Source organism: Saimiri boliviensis, chromosome 1, assembly GCF_048565385.1.
Source record: "Saimiri boliviensis isolate mSaiBol1 chromosome 1, mSaiBol1.pri, whole genome shotgun sequence".
Lineage (NCBI taxonomy): Eukaryota > Metazoa > Chordata > Mammalia > Primates > Cebidae > Saimiri > Saimiri boliviensis.
Window position 1 is genome coordinate 36874858 of NC_133449.1, and position 16995 is coordinate 36891852.

At 36.9% G+C, this 16995-nt stretch overlaps 1 protein-coding gene across 4 annotated transcripts in view; it reads right to left on the reverse strand.

Moving 5' to 3' along the window:
• The window catches only part of PRKD3 (protein kinase D3), a 73462-nt gene that overhangs the window by 5459 nt on the left and 51008 nt on the right, over positions 1-16995 (reverse strand). For all 4 annotated transcript variants that reach the window (XM_039474501.2, XM_039474499.2, XM_074395960.1 and 1 more), the window contains 6 exons: positions 15770-16046; positions 13480-13532; positions 10723-10795; positions 9144-9250; positions 2040-2201; positions 1387-1485 (listed from right to left, as the gene is read on the reverse strand). In XM_039474501.2, coding sequence (XP_039330435.1) covers positions 1387-1485; positions 2040-2201; positions 9144-9250; positions 10723-10795; positions 13480-13532; positions 15770-16046 — 771 coding nt within the window. The remainder of the gene's footprint in view (positions 1-1386; positions 1486-2039; positions 2202-9143; positions 9251-10722; positions 10796-13479; positions 13533-15769; positions 16047-16995) is intronic.

Consider the following 16995-nt stretch of genomic DNA (forward strand, 5'->3'; position numbering starts at 1 on the left):
TGGGAAGTGGACCCTGACACATGTTTTTCTGAATGATATTTGCTCAATATCATTATTGAATCTGGCTGCTTCTTGAGCATCTTTGAAGAGTACAAGTACTGAGCCTGAAGAAACACAAACGCTTTTTGTTGTTAAATGCCAGATTTCAGCTACCATCTTGATAAGGTAAAGATGACTTGGAAGTTTGGCAACTGATTAAAGAAGTGGAGCCATGGCTAACATTTAAGCATAACGAGAGTATCAAGTAAATAACATTTTCCCTTTGCTCGTCATTGGAACACTGTAGATCAGTAAAGTAGAGGTCAAAGTGGGAGTTTTAATGTTACCTGTAAGAGTGTGCATCTTTTTTCTGTACTATTTTAAACTATCAAGTGAGATAATATATGGAAGCAGTTTATTTAAAACATTGCAGTGACTATTAGGCGACCCTTTTGACTTCATAATGATAGGGAATCACTTTTAACCACTAAACATAAAAGAATGAGATTACTACTTTAAAAGCGGAACTATTTTTAATTTTTTTATTTGAAAAGAATGAATTGTATTTACCAAATGAAACAGCTATCTGATGTCCTTAGTCCTGCCATTTGTCTAAATGTATGTTTCAAATGTACATAAACAATGGTCTGCCAACAGATATTAGAGCTGATCAGAGGACTCATCCATGCCAATCATGGAAAATTGCTGTAGGGCACCACCACCACCATTTATTTCTCAGGATGGTTTTAAAATTTAGGTTATCCATTTCATAGGTCATGAAATAAATTTAGTGGATCAAGATGAACACTTAAAAAAAAAACTGAATTAAGAAGAATCAAAGAGTGCTACACATAGCCAGGACACAGAACCATGATGCCATCATGTGTGGTGATGAGAAATGTTACTCTTAATGTAGGTTTTGGTGAAAATGTTTAAAATACAATACTCTAAACAGGAAAGGGAGTTGGCTGCCTGCCTCTACCAAATATCTCTTTCATTTCCGGTAACACCCCATTTGTTTTATTTATGAGTAGTTCATCCTAAGTACCAAGCACCAACAACCAAGGTTGATTCTTGCTCACTTCATTCCCAGCCCCTGGGGAGAGGTGAATTGCAGCATCTATGTGCAGTTATTCCTTTAGTTGTGGTTAAATCTAAAAAGTCTTGAATGTAAACAGTGTAACAAGTAACATCTGAAATTAAATAACCAAATGATTATATATGATTATAAAAAAAAAATCTGAATTCATTTAGTTATTAATCCTCACTGGCACTTGCAGGCTAAAAACTATTTCTGTAAGATGGTATGCACTTTGAACCAACAGTACGTAGTACACTGCCTTTTATTATGGGGGTACTTTGAAAATATTGCCAGGATCATTTAAAAGGCTCTGGAGAATATCTCACCTGAGGAAATGGCTCTGCTGATGCAAGCAGCACATTTTCCGGCTTTAAATCACAGTGCACAATATTCTTAAAATGCAGATTCCTCAAAGCAACAAGTATCTGTTATGAAAAAAGTTTTTTTTTTTCAATATCTGGAAAACCACAGTTAAACCTCAGTGTGACTCTTTGAATAACCGGTTTATTTTGAAAACTCCACTATAGTTCATCAAGACTTAGCTAAAAGTGTGTCATTCTGCTTCTCAAATTCCCACAGTCACTCAACATGTAAAAGCACTGCTATTTAGTTATTTTAGTTTTTAGCTGGGTGCAGTGGCTCCTGCCTGTAATCTCAGCACTCTGGGAGTCCTAGGCAGGTGAATCACTTGAGGACAGCCAAGAGTTTGAGACCAGCCTGGCCAACATGGTGAAACCCCATCTCTACTAAAAATACAAAAATTAGCCAGGCGTGGTGGCATGTGCCTGCAATCCTAGCTACTTGGGAGGCTGAGGCATGAGAATCACTTGAACCCAAGAGGCAGAGGTTGCAGTGAGCTGAGAGTACACCACTGCACTCTAGCCCAGGTGACAAAGTAAGACTCTTGTCTCAAAATAAAAAAAAAAAATCTTAGTTTTTACTCCCTAGTTTCCAAAGTGGGGGAAAAAAGTTAAAATACCTGTGTGACCATGAATTTAGTAATTCGTTCTGGAAGCCGACTTTTCTCACTGGATAGAATCATTTCCAACATATCTCCATGCAGCTTTTCCATTACTACAAAGACTCGTTCTGGGGTTTCAAACATACATTCCAGGTTTACAATCCCAGGATGGTGCAAATTCTGAAGAGAGGTTGCAGGATATTTATATGACCAACTTAAGCGGAGAAACATTTTACTATGCAAATATTCAGATGTACTATGATTGTCTGAAATACACAGCACAGAAAAAAAAGCTGAGAGAATTCTTAGGTTTTGATTTCCTAGTCGTGTACTGGAGAGTAGGTGCACTGAGGGGAGGGAATGTTCTCCTCATGTGATTATATGATCACTTTTGTCCATTACTACTACTTTTCCTTCCTTCTTATTTGAAAAATCTGACACTGCTCTAATTTCATGCTGTCTTTGAATAGGCACCAACTGCTCAATAAATTTTTAGTCAATTATATAGCCAAATCTTTGGCTCTTAGGGGCTGTATTTGTGAAGGTCTTTGCTTAAGAAAGTTTTATTTCTAAGATAGTAATTTATCTAAGTCTTTATTCTCATACTGTAATAACAACTCCCTTTTTAGGCTCAACATCTCTCTACCTGCATTATCCCATGTTTCTTGGTGTAAACTAGGTTAGGTTACAAGGGTTGGAGACACACAAAGATGAATGCCATCCTGTTTATGCTTATAAGAAAGCAATTTATCTTGTGTTCTATTGCAGAAAATCCTTCCTCTAAAACAAAATCATCAAGTCAGTCCTGCTTAAACACCTTCAATGGCTCTTTATTTCTGTACATATATCTAAATTCCTTTGTCTACATTTTGAGATCTTCAATAATTTGGTTTCATTCTTTTGATTTAATCTTAAATATGTTCTACAGAATGAACCAAGTGCTTAAACTGTTTTTATTCCTTATTTGTAAAAATATGGATAGTCCCCAACTTACGGTGGTTTGCCTTACAATTTTTCGACTTTACAGTGGTGCAAAAGTGGTATGCATTCATTCAGTAGAAACCACATTTTGAATACCTGCACAACCATTCCATTTTTTGAGTATTCACAAATTATGAGATATTCAACACATTAGTGTAAAATAGGCTATGTGTTAGATGATTTTGCCTAACTGTACGCTAACATTAAGTGTGACTGTGCTTAAGGTAGGCTACATGGAGCTAAGCTGTGTTCAGTAGGTATTTTTTATCTATTTAGTTATTCTCCAACTTAAGAAGGGTTTATGGAGATAAGACCCCGTGTTAACTTGAGGAGCATCTGTACCTTTTTCTTAAGTTTTTTTTCCCCTTAATATGGCTACCTGAATATGCTAAGGGGACTAACATTTTTTTGGCCTATGTGAGGCTGAATTACACCTCTAAAATGTTTTTAAGCCTTCATTTTAGCCCACATTCTCTCTCTGGGACTACTCCAGTAGTTTCCACTGTCTTGTATATATGCAGCAGTACTTACTCCACTATATTGTAATAATGTGTATATTTTACTCCATTGTTTAATAAATTCCTGAGGCACAGATTGTTTTAGTTATTTTAGCTCAATATCTGCATCACGGTATTTTCAAAAATGTTTAGAAAGTAAAATAACAAATGCAAAGTAGACTTGTTTGCTAATCATTTTAAACCAATTTTATGAGATCATTTTCTAAGTAGCAAAATTAAAAATTACAAAATTTTATAGTAGATAAATGAAACTAAAATACCCCATAGTGGGGTGTGACAATGGCAATAAGCAGTGTAAGATTCAGAGTATTATAACTTTTATCAACAGAGGTAGGAATGTGACTGTCTTGTTCTGCCATAGTTGTCCAGTCTTAATTGCGTTTTCCCCTCTGCCCTCCTTTAAAAACACATGTGGACAAACAAAAATAGAAGTATGCTATAACATTCTTCTTCTCCCTTAATAAATTCATCTATGGGTTTAAATTTTCTATTTCTGCTGGAGTATGTTTTAGTAAATTATACTTTCATAGAGAATTTTCTCCAGGTTTCCTGATAAAGATGAGCAAAGTATCATAAGATTCTGTTCCCCACTCCCTGTATTTGTGGTTCTTTCCCTAAGATCATTTTGTATTTTCTTCTTTGCTTAGGTTGGCCATTTTATTTTTACATACCTCCTCCCTTCCCCCACACAGCGAACCAGCTTTTGGCTTTATTATTTCTTTTCTGTATTTATTAATTTTCATTTTTGATCTGTTAATCCTTTCTGCTTTCCTTAGGTTTATTTTATTGTTCATTCTTCAACTCCTTGAGTTGAATTCTTAATTCATTTATTTTCATTCTTTCTTAATATTTGAGGTTATAAAGCTTTTTCTGAAAGACAGTACAAAGGTTCTGATATATATGGTGTTTTCATGGTTTTCTAAATATTCTGAAATTTTTTTTTTTTTTTTTTTTTTTTTTTTGAGACGGAGTTTCGCTCTTGTTACCCAGGCTGGAGTGCAATGGCACGATCTTGGCTCACCGCAACCTCCGCCTCCTGGGTTCAGGCAATTCTCCTGCCTCAGCCTCCTGAGTAGCTGGGATTACAGGCACGCACCACCATGCCCAGCTAATTTTCTGTATTTTTAGTAGAGACGGGGTTTCACCATGTTGACCAGGACGGTCTCGATCTCTTGACCTCGTGATCCACCCGCCTCGGCCTCCCAAAGTGCTGGGATTACAGGCGTGAGCCACCGCGCCCGGCCCGAATATTCTGAAATTTTGATTTTGCTCTTTGATTCAAAATTAATATTTTAAAGTTTTCATGTTGTAGAAGCTTTTTGTTTTCTGATTTTTAATGCATTAAGATCAAAGAATACTGCTTATACTACTGCTTTTTTGAATTAATGAGGCATTCTTTGTTTTTAGGGTACAGAGTTGAGTGTAATCTGGTTAGATCTACCTTACTCAGTTTAGACCTTGTATGTTCTTAATTATTTTTGTCTACTCCATCTCTCATGGACTACTGATGTGCTTGTCTGTTTCTCCTTGCTTTTAGTTTTTCTTATAAATGTTTATGCTGTTACTTGGTGTAGTGTGACTTGTACTCTTCCACTGTTACAGTGGCCTTTCATTTCATTTAATGTGTTTTCCCTTGAGTTAAATCTTATCAGATCATGACCCTCAATTGGCTTTTTGTTTGGAGAAGGGACCTTTGGAGGATATCAGGGCTACAGATTTCATAAAGAACCAGCAAAAACAGTTCTTATTGTAGTGCTTCTTCCTGAATGCACCTCTGCTTCATCTTCCCTGTTGTTGGAAACCTCCTGCATTATTTTACAAGGTCTGAATTCCCTATTTTGTTAAAGTATGCTCACTTCTCTTAATTTTTTTTTTTTTTGGTAGCTTTGGGGTTATTTCCAAGATGAGATGGGGAAAATGCTGAACTTACACCACAATGTTCAAACCAGAAATTTCCCTTCAGGTTTCTGATAATGTTTTCCAATTGCATAGGTACCTGGAAGAACACATCTTTTCTCCCATTACTCTACTGCCCTCTTCAGGCAATAGCAAAAGAAACATTTTACATTACCGTATAATCTAGGAAACAAAAGAACCTCCCTTCTCCAATTTATTTCCTGCTCTACAACATCCTCCCTAGATGTGGCCATGTTGACAGTTTATGGAGGTATGGCTTTTTCTGTATATTAATTGTATATAGACACATGTAATGTACACATTACTTTAAAAAGTAAACACAAATGGAGTCATTCCAAACTTTTTTCCAATCTAACGTGTTGTGATTTCCCACGTAATACATTTATTCATTCAATATTAAATAAGAATTTGCCATGTACCCAGTACTAGGAAGGTATTCTGAATTCATCACTAAACAAAACTCACAAAGATCCCTTGTCTCATGGAGCTTATAAATTATAGCAAGGTGAGACAGATAATGGGAAATAAACTAGTACATTACCTTGTATGAAGGTGATAAGTGCCATGGAGAAAAGAAAAAGAGTTAAGGTAGGGGAGTGAAGGGGTGGGAGAGTAGGTTTAATGCTGAATAGAATGTGGAGGCTTCACTGAGGAAATGGTATTTGGGCAAAATCTTGAGGGAGACATGGGAGTATGTCATGGAGATACTTGAGGGAGAAAAGCATTCCAGGCAGAGGAAACAGCTAATGCAAAGCCTTTTGAGACAAAAGCATGTCTGGCATGTTTGAGAAATAGCAAGGAAGTCAACATGACAATTAAAAAAAAAAAAAAAGACTCAAATTTCTTGTGTATATCGTTTGCAGTGGAATCTTTTTCAAGTGATTTTGACTCATTTTCATAAAGAATAATCACAGGTATCTAAAAGTGGGATTGCTCATTTCTGTTAAACAGAAATATAAAGCCTGTCACCAAGAGCTCAAAAGAGGTTGGATGCTCCTGGATAAACTGTCTAAGGTCACCTCTAAATCAATGATCCTGTGATTTTTCCTCCTTGCCACTGGAAAGGCCAACGCTGTAGTCTTAATAATAATATGCTCAATCTTTACCCTGTCCTTTCTCTAAATATGTGGGCACAGGAAAGAAAAGCTATGGATGCCACTAGGGATGCAGGTAAAGCTGTCAACACCAGGAAGAACTACAGGAGTTCAGACAGTCTTTCAGGCCTGTGTGATGAGGGAGGACTACAGACAAGAATGACATGAGGCAAAGACGGAAAAGGAAAGATGATACAGTTGGATGGGGAAGAGGAGAGGCAAAAGGTGGTGTGAGTGCATGTAACACTGTAGGTTACTTTCAACCCATGTGAAAATGTTTAGCTGTTGTGATGCTCATATAACTAAATCTTATGAAACTAATTTCAGTAAATGAGGTATGATTTTTAAAAAGTTCCTTTTAAAAAGTGTATTTCCTACATGAATTCAGATTGTACTAATAATATTCTAGAATATCAATATTCTATGCAAATGATAATTCATATACAAAGTTAGCTACAGTTCATCTTTATCACACACACACACACACACACACACACACACACACAAACACACACAGAGTGGGTCGGTCCAATGACGTAAAGTAGAAAGTACATGTGGTTTCGAGACAGACGTACACTCAAACTCTACCTTCCTGCTGGGTGATGTTGAGAAAAAGTACTTAAGTATAAATGCTGACACAAGGAAAGCCAAATATAAAAGTATAAATATCTTACATAAACAATTTGAAGAGAATCTATAACAAAGATAGTCTTGTATTAAATTTAGTATGAAACAGCATACTTAGAGATCCTACAGTCTATTCCCAGTTTGGGCAATATTGATAAAAATAACCAAAATGATATAATAATGAAGTTTTTCACACTGTGCATTAGCTGGTTATTCCTAAATTTAGTTATTATGATTCAAAGCTGGTAACAGAGGAAAAAAGCTTCAGTGCTGACTTAGAGCTGTGTTTGTGATCAAGGAGAAATCAATCCATACAAATATACCCTTAATTTTTATTGTTTTGCACCCTAATTGGACAATGAAGAATCCAAAATCAGATATGCAAAAATACCTGACAACATATGCATACTCTTCATATTCAACAGAGTATGAATACTATTAATATTCTATTCAAAGGTAGCTTTATAGGGGGAGACAGCTTTGATGTCACCGCAAGTACCTAATTGACCACAAGCTTTTTGATTATCATGCCTCTGAAAAAGTGAGGCAAATATTACTACTAGTAACCAGTAACATAATAAATGTAAAATACATCATTTATGTTTCTTACCTTCTTCAAGGAAACTCAAGTTCAGAAGGAGGCTGTGTCTTCCTGAATTTCACCCAAAGCAAATGGGGCTCTGACAGCATTAACCAATTTTTTTTTTTTTTTTCCTGGAGACAGAGTTTCACTCTTGTTGCCCAGGCTGGAGTGCAATGGCATGATCTCGGCTCACTGCAACCTCCACCTCTCAGGTACAAGCGATTCTCCTGTCTCAGCCTCCCAAGCAGCTCACATTACAGGCATGCGCCACCATGCCCAGCTAATTTTTTTTTGTATTTAGTAAAGATGGGGTTTCACCACGTTGGTCAGGCTGGTCTCAAACTCCTGACCTCAGGTGATCCACCTGCCTCGGCCTCACAAAGTGCTGGGATTACAGGCATGAGCCACTGTGCTCAGCCAACATTAACTATTATAGGACCATGATTTATTTAATAATATGCAAAAGCGATACAACAAACAGATATTTGCATATTATAAATTATTTATATAATATTCAGAAAATGATCCAAGGATCAAGTTAAATTTTAGTCTTCTAGATGACCCCCCGCAAAGGGGTAAAAATGCTAGATAAAAAATATACATAGTAATTTATGGAATTGAAATAATTGCCAATGTATCTTTAAAATATGCCCCAAATGACTAAGCCATTATAAAATTAAATAGTTTTTAATTAATGAACTAAATGCTGTTAAAAGGTACATAATTTTTAAGCAATCTTTATTTGCACAGTAATTGCTATGATAATGAAGCATGCCTTCCATGAAAACTGGATGGGTTTAACAATGACTTCTTAACAAAATGTGGCAAAGTATTCAAAGTGTTTTGAGCTCCTGGAATGATGAATTAAGAATGAAATTTTACTTTCTTAAAAAAGATTTTACTCACAAAAATGTGTTCTAAAACTGCTACCATAAAGCAAGATATTGGCAGTCCCTGTAATACCTATATTACCATAATATAATTTTGCTGCTTATTTTTTTTTTTTTTTTTGAGACAGAGTTTCGCTCGTTACCCAGGCTGGAGTGCAATGGCGCGATCTTGACTCACCGCAACCTCCGCCTCCTGGGTTCAGGCAATTCTCCTGCCTCAGCCTCCTGAGTAGCTGAGATTACAGGCATGTGCCACCATGCCCAGCTAATTTTTTGTATTTTTAGTAGAGACGGGGTTTCACCATGTTGACCAGGATGGTCTCGATCTCTTGATCTCGTGATCCACCCGCCTCGGCCTCCCAAAGTGCTGGGATTACAGGCTTGAGCCACCGTGCCCGGCCTGCCTTCTTAAAAAAAAAAAAAAAAAAGAGAAGCAGTTAATTCAGATTCTTACCAACCTCTTTAATAAACCACTTTTTTTTTTTTTTTTTTTTTTTTTTTTTTTTTTTTACCTGTAAAATAGCCACTTCATTACGGAGTTGACTTTCTTGTTTTGTGGGGAATCTCATCTTATCAATTACTTTAATAGCCACATCCCTCCCAGTCTTTCTATGTTTTCCTATTAAGAAAAAAAGAATAGGAAAGAATGAAGCAAACTGACAGCTTTATTACGGAGTTGTCCACAGACTGAAATTCATATGTATTTACTCCTGAATTTTCTTTTTGGCTCATTTTTGTTCTTTCTCAATACCCCACTCACCTTTAAGAAAAAATTGTTTTCCCTTCCATACATAATATTTGCCCCTAATAAAGTCAGTTGCATTATCTAAGCAGGAGAAAATTTGAACGAACTTGTTGCTGAAAAGTAATCTACTTTGTTAAATAAATGGTAGTTAAGTACCCGGAATATTGTACGAATGAATCAATTTTATTCTAGATCCAGTGATACAAAACAGAGTGATTTAACCATGTACTCATAAACTCTGGGTGTCTCTATGTTCTAGAATCTAGATATAAAAATTTATAAGGTAGACGTCTATTATAATAAATAGCCATTCCCTCATTTATTCATTCAAATTAACAAGTTATCTTACACCTATTCTGTAAGATTAACTCCAAGAGTTGTATGAAAAGAAGGCAAGATGGGAGGCAGAAAAGCCAACTAGGAAACTACTGTACCAAGCCTTAGCAAGGGATAACAAGAGTTTAACATTTCTTTTGTACCTTAATAAATTTACATATATTAGGTTTAATTAATATTTAAGCCCTCTAAGCTACACAGGTCAGGTTTTATTAGCTCCATTAAACAGCTGAAGGTTGTTTTTTTTTTTTTTCTCTTGTTACCCAGGCTGGAGTGCAATGGCGCGATCTCAGCTCACCGCAACCTCCGCCTCCTGGGTTCAGGCAATTCTCCTGCCTCAGCCTCCCGAGTAGCTGGGATTACAGGCACGCGCCACCATGCCCAGCTAATTTTTTTTGTATTTTTAGTAGAGACGGGGTTTCACCATGTTGACCAGGATGGTCTCGATCTCTTGACCTCGTGATCCACCCGCCTCGGCCTCCCAAAGTGCTGGGATTACAGGCTTGAGCCACCGCGCCCGGCAACAGCTGAAGGTTTTAAGGCATAGTGAGGTTAAATGATTTCATCAATATCCTAAATCATAGAGTTGGATTACAGGTTCAGGTTTTCAGATTTGATAGAACAATCATGCCAAGAGTAGACAAATGGTGCCATTTGTGTTGGAAAACTAGTAAGGAATATACTTCAATGAATAAGCCCATCCAGCCCAACATAAACTTCAAACCATCTCCCTGCTGCCTCTGACAAACTTCTGTATGTGTGAGCTGCAAGAAGAGATAAAAACTATTGTAAAATTTTCTGATTCTTTGTTACTTTTTAAAGTTTGCAATGAAATTAAGGAATGAATACTCAAATTACAGTGAGAAGGATTTAGCTGAAAGATACAAATCAGCCTTTGAAAAAAAGGCCACTGGACAAAACTGTGAGATGACAAAATAGTTGGCAGATGTTTTATATTTTCCAGTTTTTAAAATAATATGTACAATATGCAAACGGCTGTAGTTGCTTACCTCCATAAACAATGCCAAACTGGCCTGAACCAAGCACCTCATCTGCAAAGATCTGGTAAACAGTACTGATATCCTGGTAGGATAAAGTAAGCAGTTAGTATTATTTATTTCTATAAGACAATGTCAGCATTGCTTTCTTCATTCAAATACTTAAATACATTATTGTTTATGTTAGAAGCAATTAATTTTCAATAAGTGCAAACTATTTTATGAAAACACAGGCTTTCTATGTTCTATAAGGGGTTAAGCCCAAATTTTATACTATGGCTATTAATGTGCAAGTATAATGTATAAAACTTTCAGGAAAAAAATGCTTTGAATTTAAAAAATCTTCTATTTATTAAGTAGTGATTTATAAAAGTAAATTTACCTAAAAGAATTAGAAGTGAAGTTTTGCCTATTTTACCTTTAAAAAGATTTGCTCTTTTCATTTTTGAAAGAAAAATTCAAAAGTTCGTATGACTGGGATTAGCCTGACTTTGAGAGACTGATGAAAAGAATACATAAGAGAGAAAGTCTGTAACTCAAATCCACCCCTCCCCATCTTTCCTCACTGCTCTTCCCCCTCTTCCAGGTTTTTCTTTTTTGAGTATTTGTTGCTGTCAGAACTAACGGAACTAATATACCAATATGGGATGTTTAGTGTCAAAATTGCATTACAGTTGTGACTGATGAAAGAAAATGTGGAACTTCGCTTGGCGGACCCACACTTATAAAGACAAAGCCTCAGCCCTGCAACAAAAGCCAGTGAATACACACGTATATGTGTTAAGTTATAAATAAAATTTTATGGTTTGTAAGAACCATTTTTATATGCCTCTCAATAAACTTTTTGTTTAATCAAACTTTGGTTCTAATTAGATTAGGAGGCATCCAATGTATATATAATAACTATTAGGAAAGTGTGTTTATGTATGTATGTGTATTTATATATATTTTAAACAAAAGCCGATTTTTTTTTTTTTTTTTTTGAGGTGGAGTTTCGCTCTTGTTACCCAGGCTGGAGTGCAATGGCGCAATCTCGGCTCACCGCAACCTCCACCTCCTGGGTTCAGGCAATTCTCCTGCCTCAGCCTCCTGAGTAGCTGGGATTACAGGCACGCGCCACCATGCCCAGCTAATTTTTTGTATTTTTAGTAGAGACGGGGTTTCACCATGGTGACCAGGATGGTCTCGATCTCTCGAACTCGTGATCCACCCGCCTCGGCCTCCCAAAGTGCTGGGATTACAGGCGTGAGCCACCGCGCCCGGCCAACAAAAGCCAATTCTGAATCCTTTTCCCCCTAAGACATGGATGGATATATCCTCAGTTCCCATGGGATCATTTAGAATTTGTGCTCTTCTGTTTTTTGATTATGGTATCTATTCTACCTCCCACCAGGACAAGAGATTCACAGATTCTATCTCTGAAATTGTCTATCTCCAATACTACTACTAGAGTCCAATCTTCATTGCAATCGTAGAAATCTTAAACAACATTTATATGTTAGAGAACTATAACAGCTGAGTGCCCCAAGTAGAAAAGAAAGATTTTAATCTGATAAACTATATATAACAATTAAAAATTTTCTGACTTCCTTTTCTAGCCTGTTTTCCTTCTAGTCCAGGGGTTGGCAAACTCTGGCTTGTGGGCAAAATTCAGCCTGCTGCCTCTTTTTCTATGGTCCCTGATCTAAAAATGGTCTTTAAATGACTGGACAAATCAAAATAATATTCTATGACATGTAAATATTAAATGGAATTCAAATTTCAGGGTCCCTAAATAAAGTTTTTTTGGAACATAGTCATGCCCATTCACTTATACACTGCCTATGGCTGCTTTCTTGCCACAACCACAGAGTTGCATAGTTGTATATGGTCTACAACAGGGTCCCCAAGCCCCAGGCCATGGACTGGTAATGGTTTGTGGCCAGTTAGGAACCAGGCTGTACAGCAGGAGGTGAGCAGCAGGAGAGCAGGCATTACCGCCGGAGCTCCACCTCCTGCCTATCAGCAGAGGCATTAGATTCTCAGAGGACCACAAACCCTACTGTGAACTGTGCATGTGAGGAATCTAGGTTGTACGTTCCTGAAGAAAATCTAATGATTTGATGTGCAACAGTTTCATTCTGAAACCATCTCCCAATCCCCCACTTCATGGAAAAAATTGTCTTCCACAAAACCAGTCCCTGGTGCCAAAAAGGTTGGGGACCTCCGATCTGCAAAGCTTAAGGTATTTGCAAAAGGCTTATGGAAAAAGTTGCTGACCTGTTATAAAACCCTAAACATACCTATATACACTGGCCAAACTTAATTTATTCACCATTCCTTACAAGTCCATTTCCTGCTTCCCTATTTGTTCATCCTGGTGCTCCGTGTATTTACATGAAAGGTTGTTCCCTGATCGTTATCCTCTTAGCACTTCCAAAAATCCATTCCATCATTTCAGGCACAGCTCAAACTGCACTTCCTTCAGGAAGCTTCCCCTGCTGACAGCACAAGAAGTAATGGCTGCCTTCTCTTTGAGCCAGACTTACTGCTTTGTAATATTCTAATGTCACTTTTCTAGTGAAAAAGTTAGCTTTATTATTTTTTTTAATGTAAAAAAATCTGCTTTAGTTTCCTCTCTATAAAGTAGAAGTCCTTAGGGAATTTATCAACCACAAAGTCTAGCCTCATACTTTGGGCGATGAACCAATTTCTCTAATAAAGATTTTCACCTTTTATTTTCCTTATTTTAATTACCCAGTATACACATTAGCTATTACGATTACTTACCACATTCTCCTGGATCTGACAATTAGATACAGAGATACTTGTAGACAAATCTTCTGTAAAATATAAAAAAGATATTTGAGAAAAGGATAACATTTAGTATATGACAATAATATTAATCTTTACAGATGTGAACGCTTATGGTATATCAAAAAACAGGTTAGCATACAGTTAATACAATTACGTACATGAAAAAAAATCAACACATACAACCTATCAACAGGAAACTAGTTAAATAAAATATGATACATCCATACAAAAGAATACTATCTAAACATTTAATTGATGATGTAGGATTGTAAATAATCAAAAAAGTCAGAAAGCTAGTCATGACATTACTGAGTTAAAAAGGGAAGTTGTACTGTAATCCCAGTGTGTTGGGAGGCTGAGGCAGAGGATCACTTGATCCCAGGAGTTTGAGACCACCTGGGCTACATGAAACCCTGTCTCTACAAAAAATTTAAAAATTAGCCAGGCATAGTGGTGTGTACCTGTACTCCTAGCTACTCAGGAGGCTGAGCCAGAAGGATCCCTGAGCCCTGCAATTTGAGGTTGCAGCGAGCTCTGATTTGTACACTGCACTCCCACCTGGGTGAAATGGCAAGACCCGGTCTCTTGGGGGAGGGGAAAAAAAAAACCAGGGTCAAGGGAATTGCAGGGTAGCAGTACTTAAATTAAAAACAAAAATAAATCTATGATTATTTTTGGTGAGTGGAAGAGGTGCGGATGGGGAACAAAGAGTTTTTATGCAGTTCTAAATTGCTTGCCTTTTTATAATTTTACAATGTTGCTTTTTTGGTTAATACATTTATTACCTGAAATAAATCACCTCATTTATCTTTTAAAAAGTGTGTGTTAAGTGCCTGTATTGTTTTCTGAGGAAACAGTCCTAGCTTTAATTAGAATGACACAGAGTTCCATCTAAAAACCTCCAAAACTTAAAAACCACTATGAAACATCCACCTACCTACACCCATCCCAACGCAAAATCAGTACTGAACACCAAACATGTACACAGTCACAATCCTCAGTACACTTGTCTCAACTACATGTTGCCCCTCTGCTGCTACCATTGAGCTCTGCCTATTGTATTCCTACCTGAGGTCCAAATCAGGTTCTTCTACTGTGAAGTCTTGTTTACTCTTCCTGTCTGTATCTGAGTTTTTAAAGTAATGTATTTCCTCACTTTTGCACTGTACTGCTTTATGGTACCATCTAATACCTTTATATATCCCGTCTCTCCTTAAAGAGCTTTTTTGATTTCTCTATATATTGTGTATTTTAGCTCAGGACCTACGTAACAGTTGTACAAAATATAGCTAAACTAAAATAAATTATATTTGGAAAGTTGTTGATACTTATTTCAGTTTGAGTATATTTCTCAAATGAATGAGTTATGTGTCCCCATAAGCAACACAATGTAAATAGGGGAGAAGTGGCATTATAATGACCGTTTAATTGTTAACTGTTTACTTTTGAAACTTTATCCAATTTAGATTTAATTATATAAATTTTGTTGGTACAAAACATGTTTCAATGATTTTTAAGTACTTCTGTAGGTTTGAATACAGTTATTTCTAACAACAGATTTCATGAGTGTGATGTGAACTGTAACACTTTGCTAGTTTGTATCCCACTATGAAGCAAAATATTAATACTAGTAGTATACATGATCCAATGAGACTTTACAGATGCCAAGCACTGTTCTGTATCTTACAGGGTCTCTTTCATTTAATACTGACAACCCTATGAAGTACTTGCCTAAGATCATATAACAGATGGTATAGCCAGGATTTAGGAAAACTTACTCTGGAGTCTAGCACTAGGCATTGTATGTATTTATATATATTATAACCAATATAATTTTTTTTTTTTTTGAGATGGAATCTCTCTCTGTTGCCCAGGCTGGAGTCCAGTGGCACAGTCTCAGCTCACTACAACCTCCGCCTCCTGGGTTCAAGCAATCTTCTGCCTCAGCCTCCCAAGTAGCGGGGACTACAGGCCCACACTACCATGTCTGGCTAATTTTTGTATTTTTAAGTACAGACAGGGTTTCACCGTATTGGCCAGGCTGTTCTCAACTTCCTGACCTCGTGGTCTGCCTGCCTCAGCCTCCCAAAATGCTGGAATTACAGGCATGCCTGGCCAACCAATATAATTTTATAAAATAATTAACTAATGGTATTGGTTACTAAAGACAAAGCTTAAGATGAACAAAGGAACAAAACCATACCCACAAAATGCTTAAGAGAACTAAAGGGGAGAAAAAGCCATCAAGAAGTTTATTCCTTACTGTGATCTTTCCCTTGCCCTGGAGAAGTGCAAACACTTGCTTGAGGAGTAACAGGCATGAGGGCTTGGCGAATTGCTTTTTCCCAGCTCTGTGCTACATCAAGTCCAACTCCAGTGGCAGCGAGAACAGGATTATGAGAGCTATCCCCATTGTTCTCACCAACAAAGTATACCATAGTATCAGTGATGATTTCAAAACAGTGTGGATTGCTGCCTTGTGAAATGTTTGTGAAATCTCGTGGTGAAGATATGCGAAGAATTTCTGAAAGTGGAATTTCCTGAAGTAAAAAATTAAGCATTGGAAAATATGAATATATCTTCGTTTTTATTTTTAAATACACTAAAGAACCAAAGATATGCATTTCAACAAATGCCATTAAGGACACAAGTATGTGGCACATAACACACAGTCAAGTCTTATGACATGGCCTGTCTTGAATGAGCTGCAATGGACTATGATAACTAGGCCAGTAGCAGATCATTAGGATGCAAGGAAGGAGAAGATTTAGGAGGGTAATCTGCCACTGTATCCAACACTTGTAACTTCCAACCATCATTAATTCAACTTCACAGTACAGCCGCAAAGCAAGTAAGAAGCAGAAATAATGATGGAAAAAGCAGAATCTTGGTCAGTTGTTCAAGCTACTCCATTCTGGTTCTGTCCATTGGAATTAACTGTAACAATCATCATGTTTTTAGTCCACTTTCTAAGGCAAAAAAACTTACTTAAAAACAAAACAAAACAAATAAAAAAAACACCTGCTCAAAGCAAGCCATTAGTTCCTATTCTCTCTTACTGACCTAACTGCTTCGTTATAATCTTGCTTGCTGTCAGTTTGTGATGTGGCAAAACATGGAGTCAGGCCAAGCAAAGATGACTGTAAAAAGGAGATTAAGAGCCAAAACAAGCAGTTGGGAATTGGAACCCAAGGCAAGGTGGAAGGTGGGAGAAATACTAAACATCTCACTGACCTCTTCTGGATAGGCAATGATGATGGGAATTTCTAAGCAGTCTAATCTAAATCATAGTATCCAGAAGGAAAGCAGGCACAACCTGACAGGCAACCCAGAAATAAATAAATGCACAGCAACAACAAACAGTCATAGCAGAGCTGCTGTGGGCAGTGAAATGGGGTATAGGAAACAGTTGCTTCAACAAGGAACCTAACAGTGACTTCTATAAACCATACTAGCTAGTCATTATACATATCTTCAAATATGACAGTT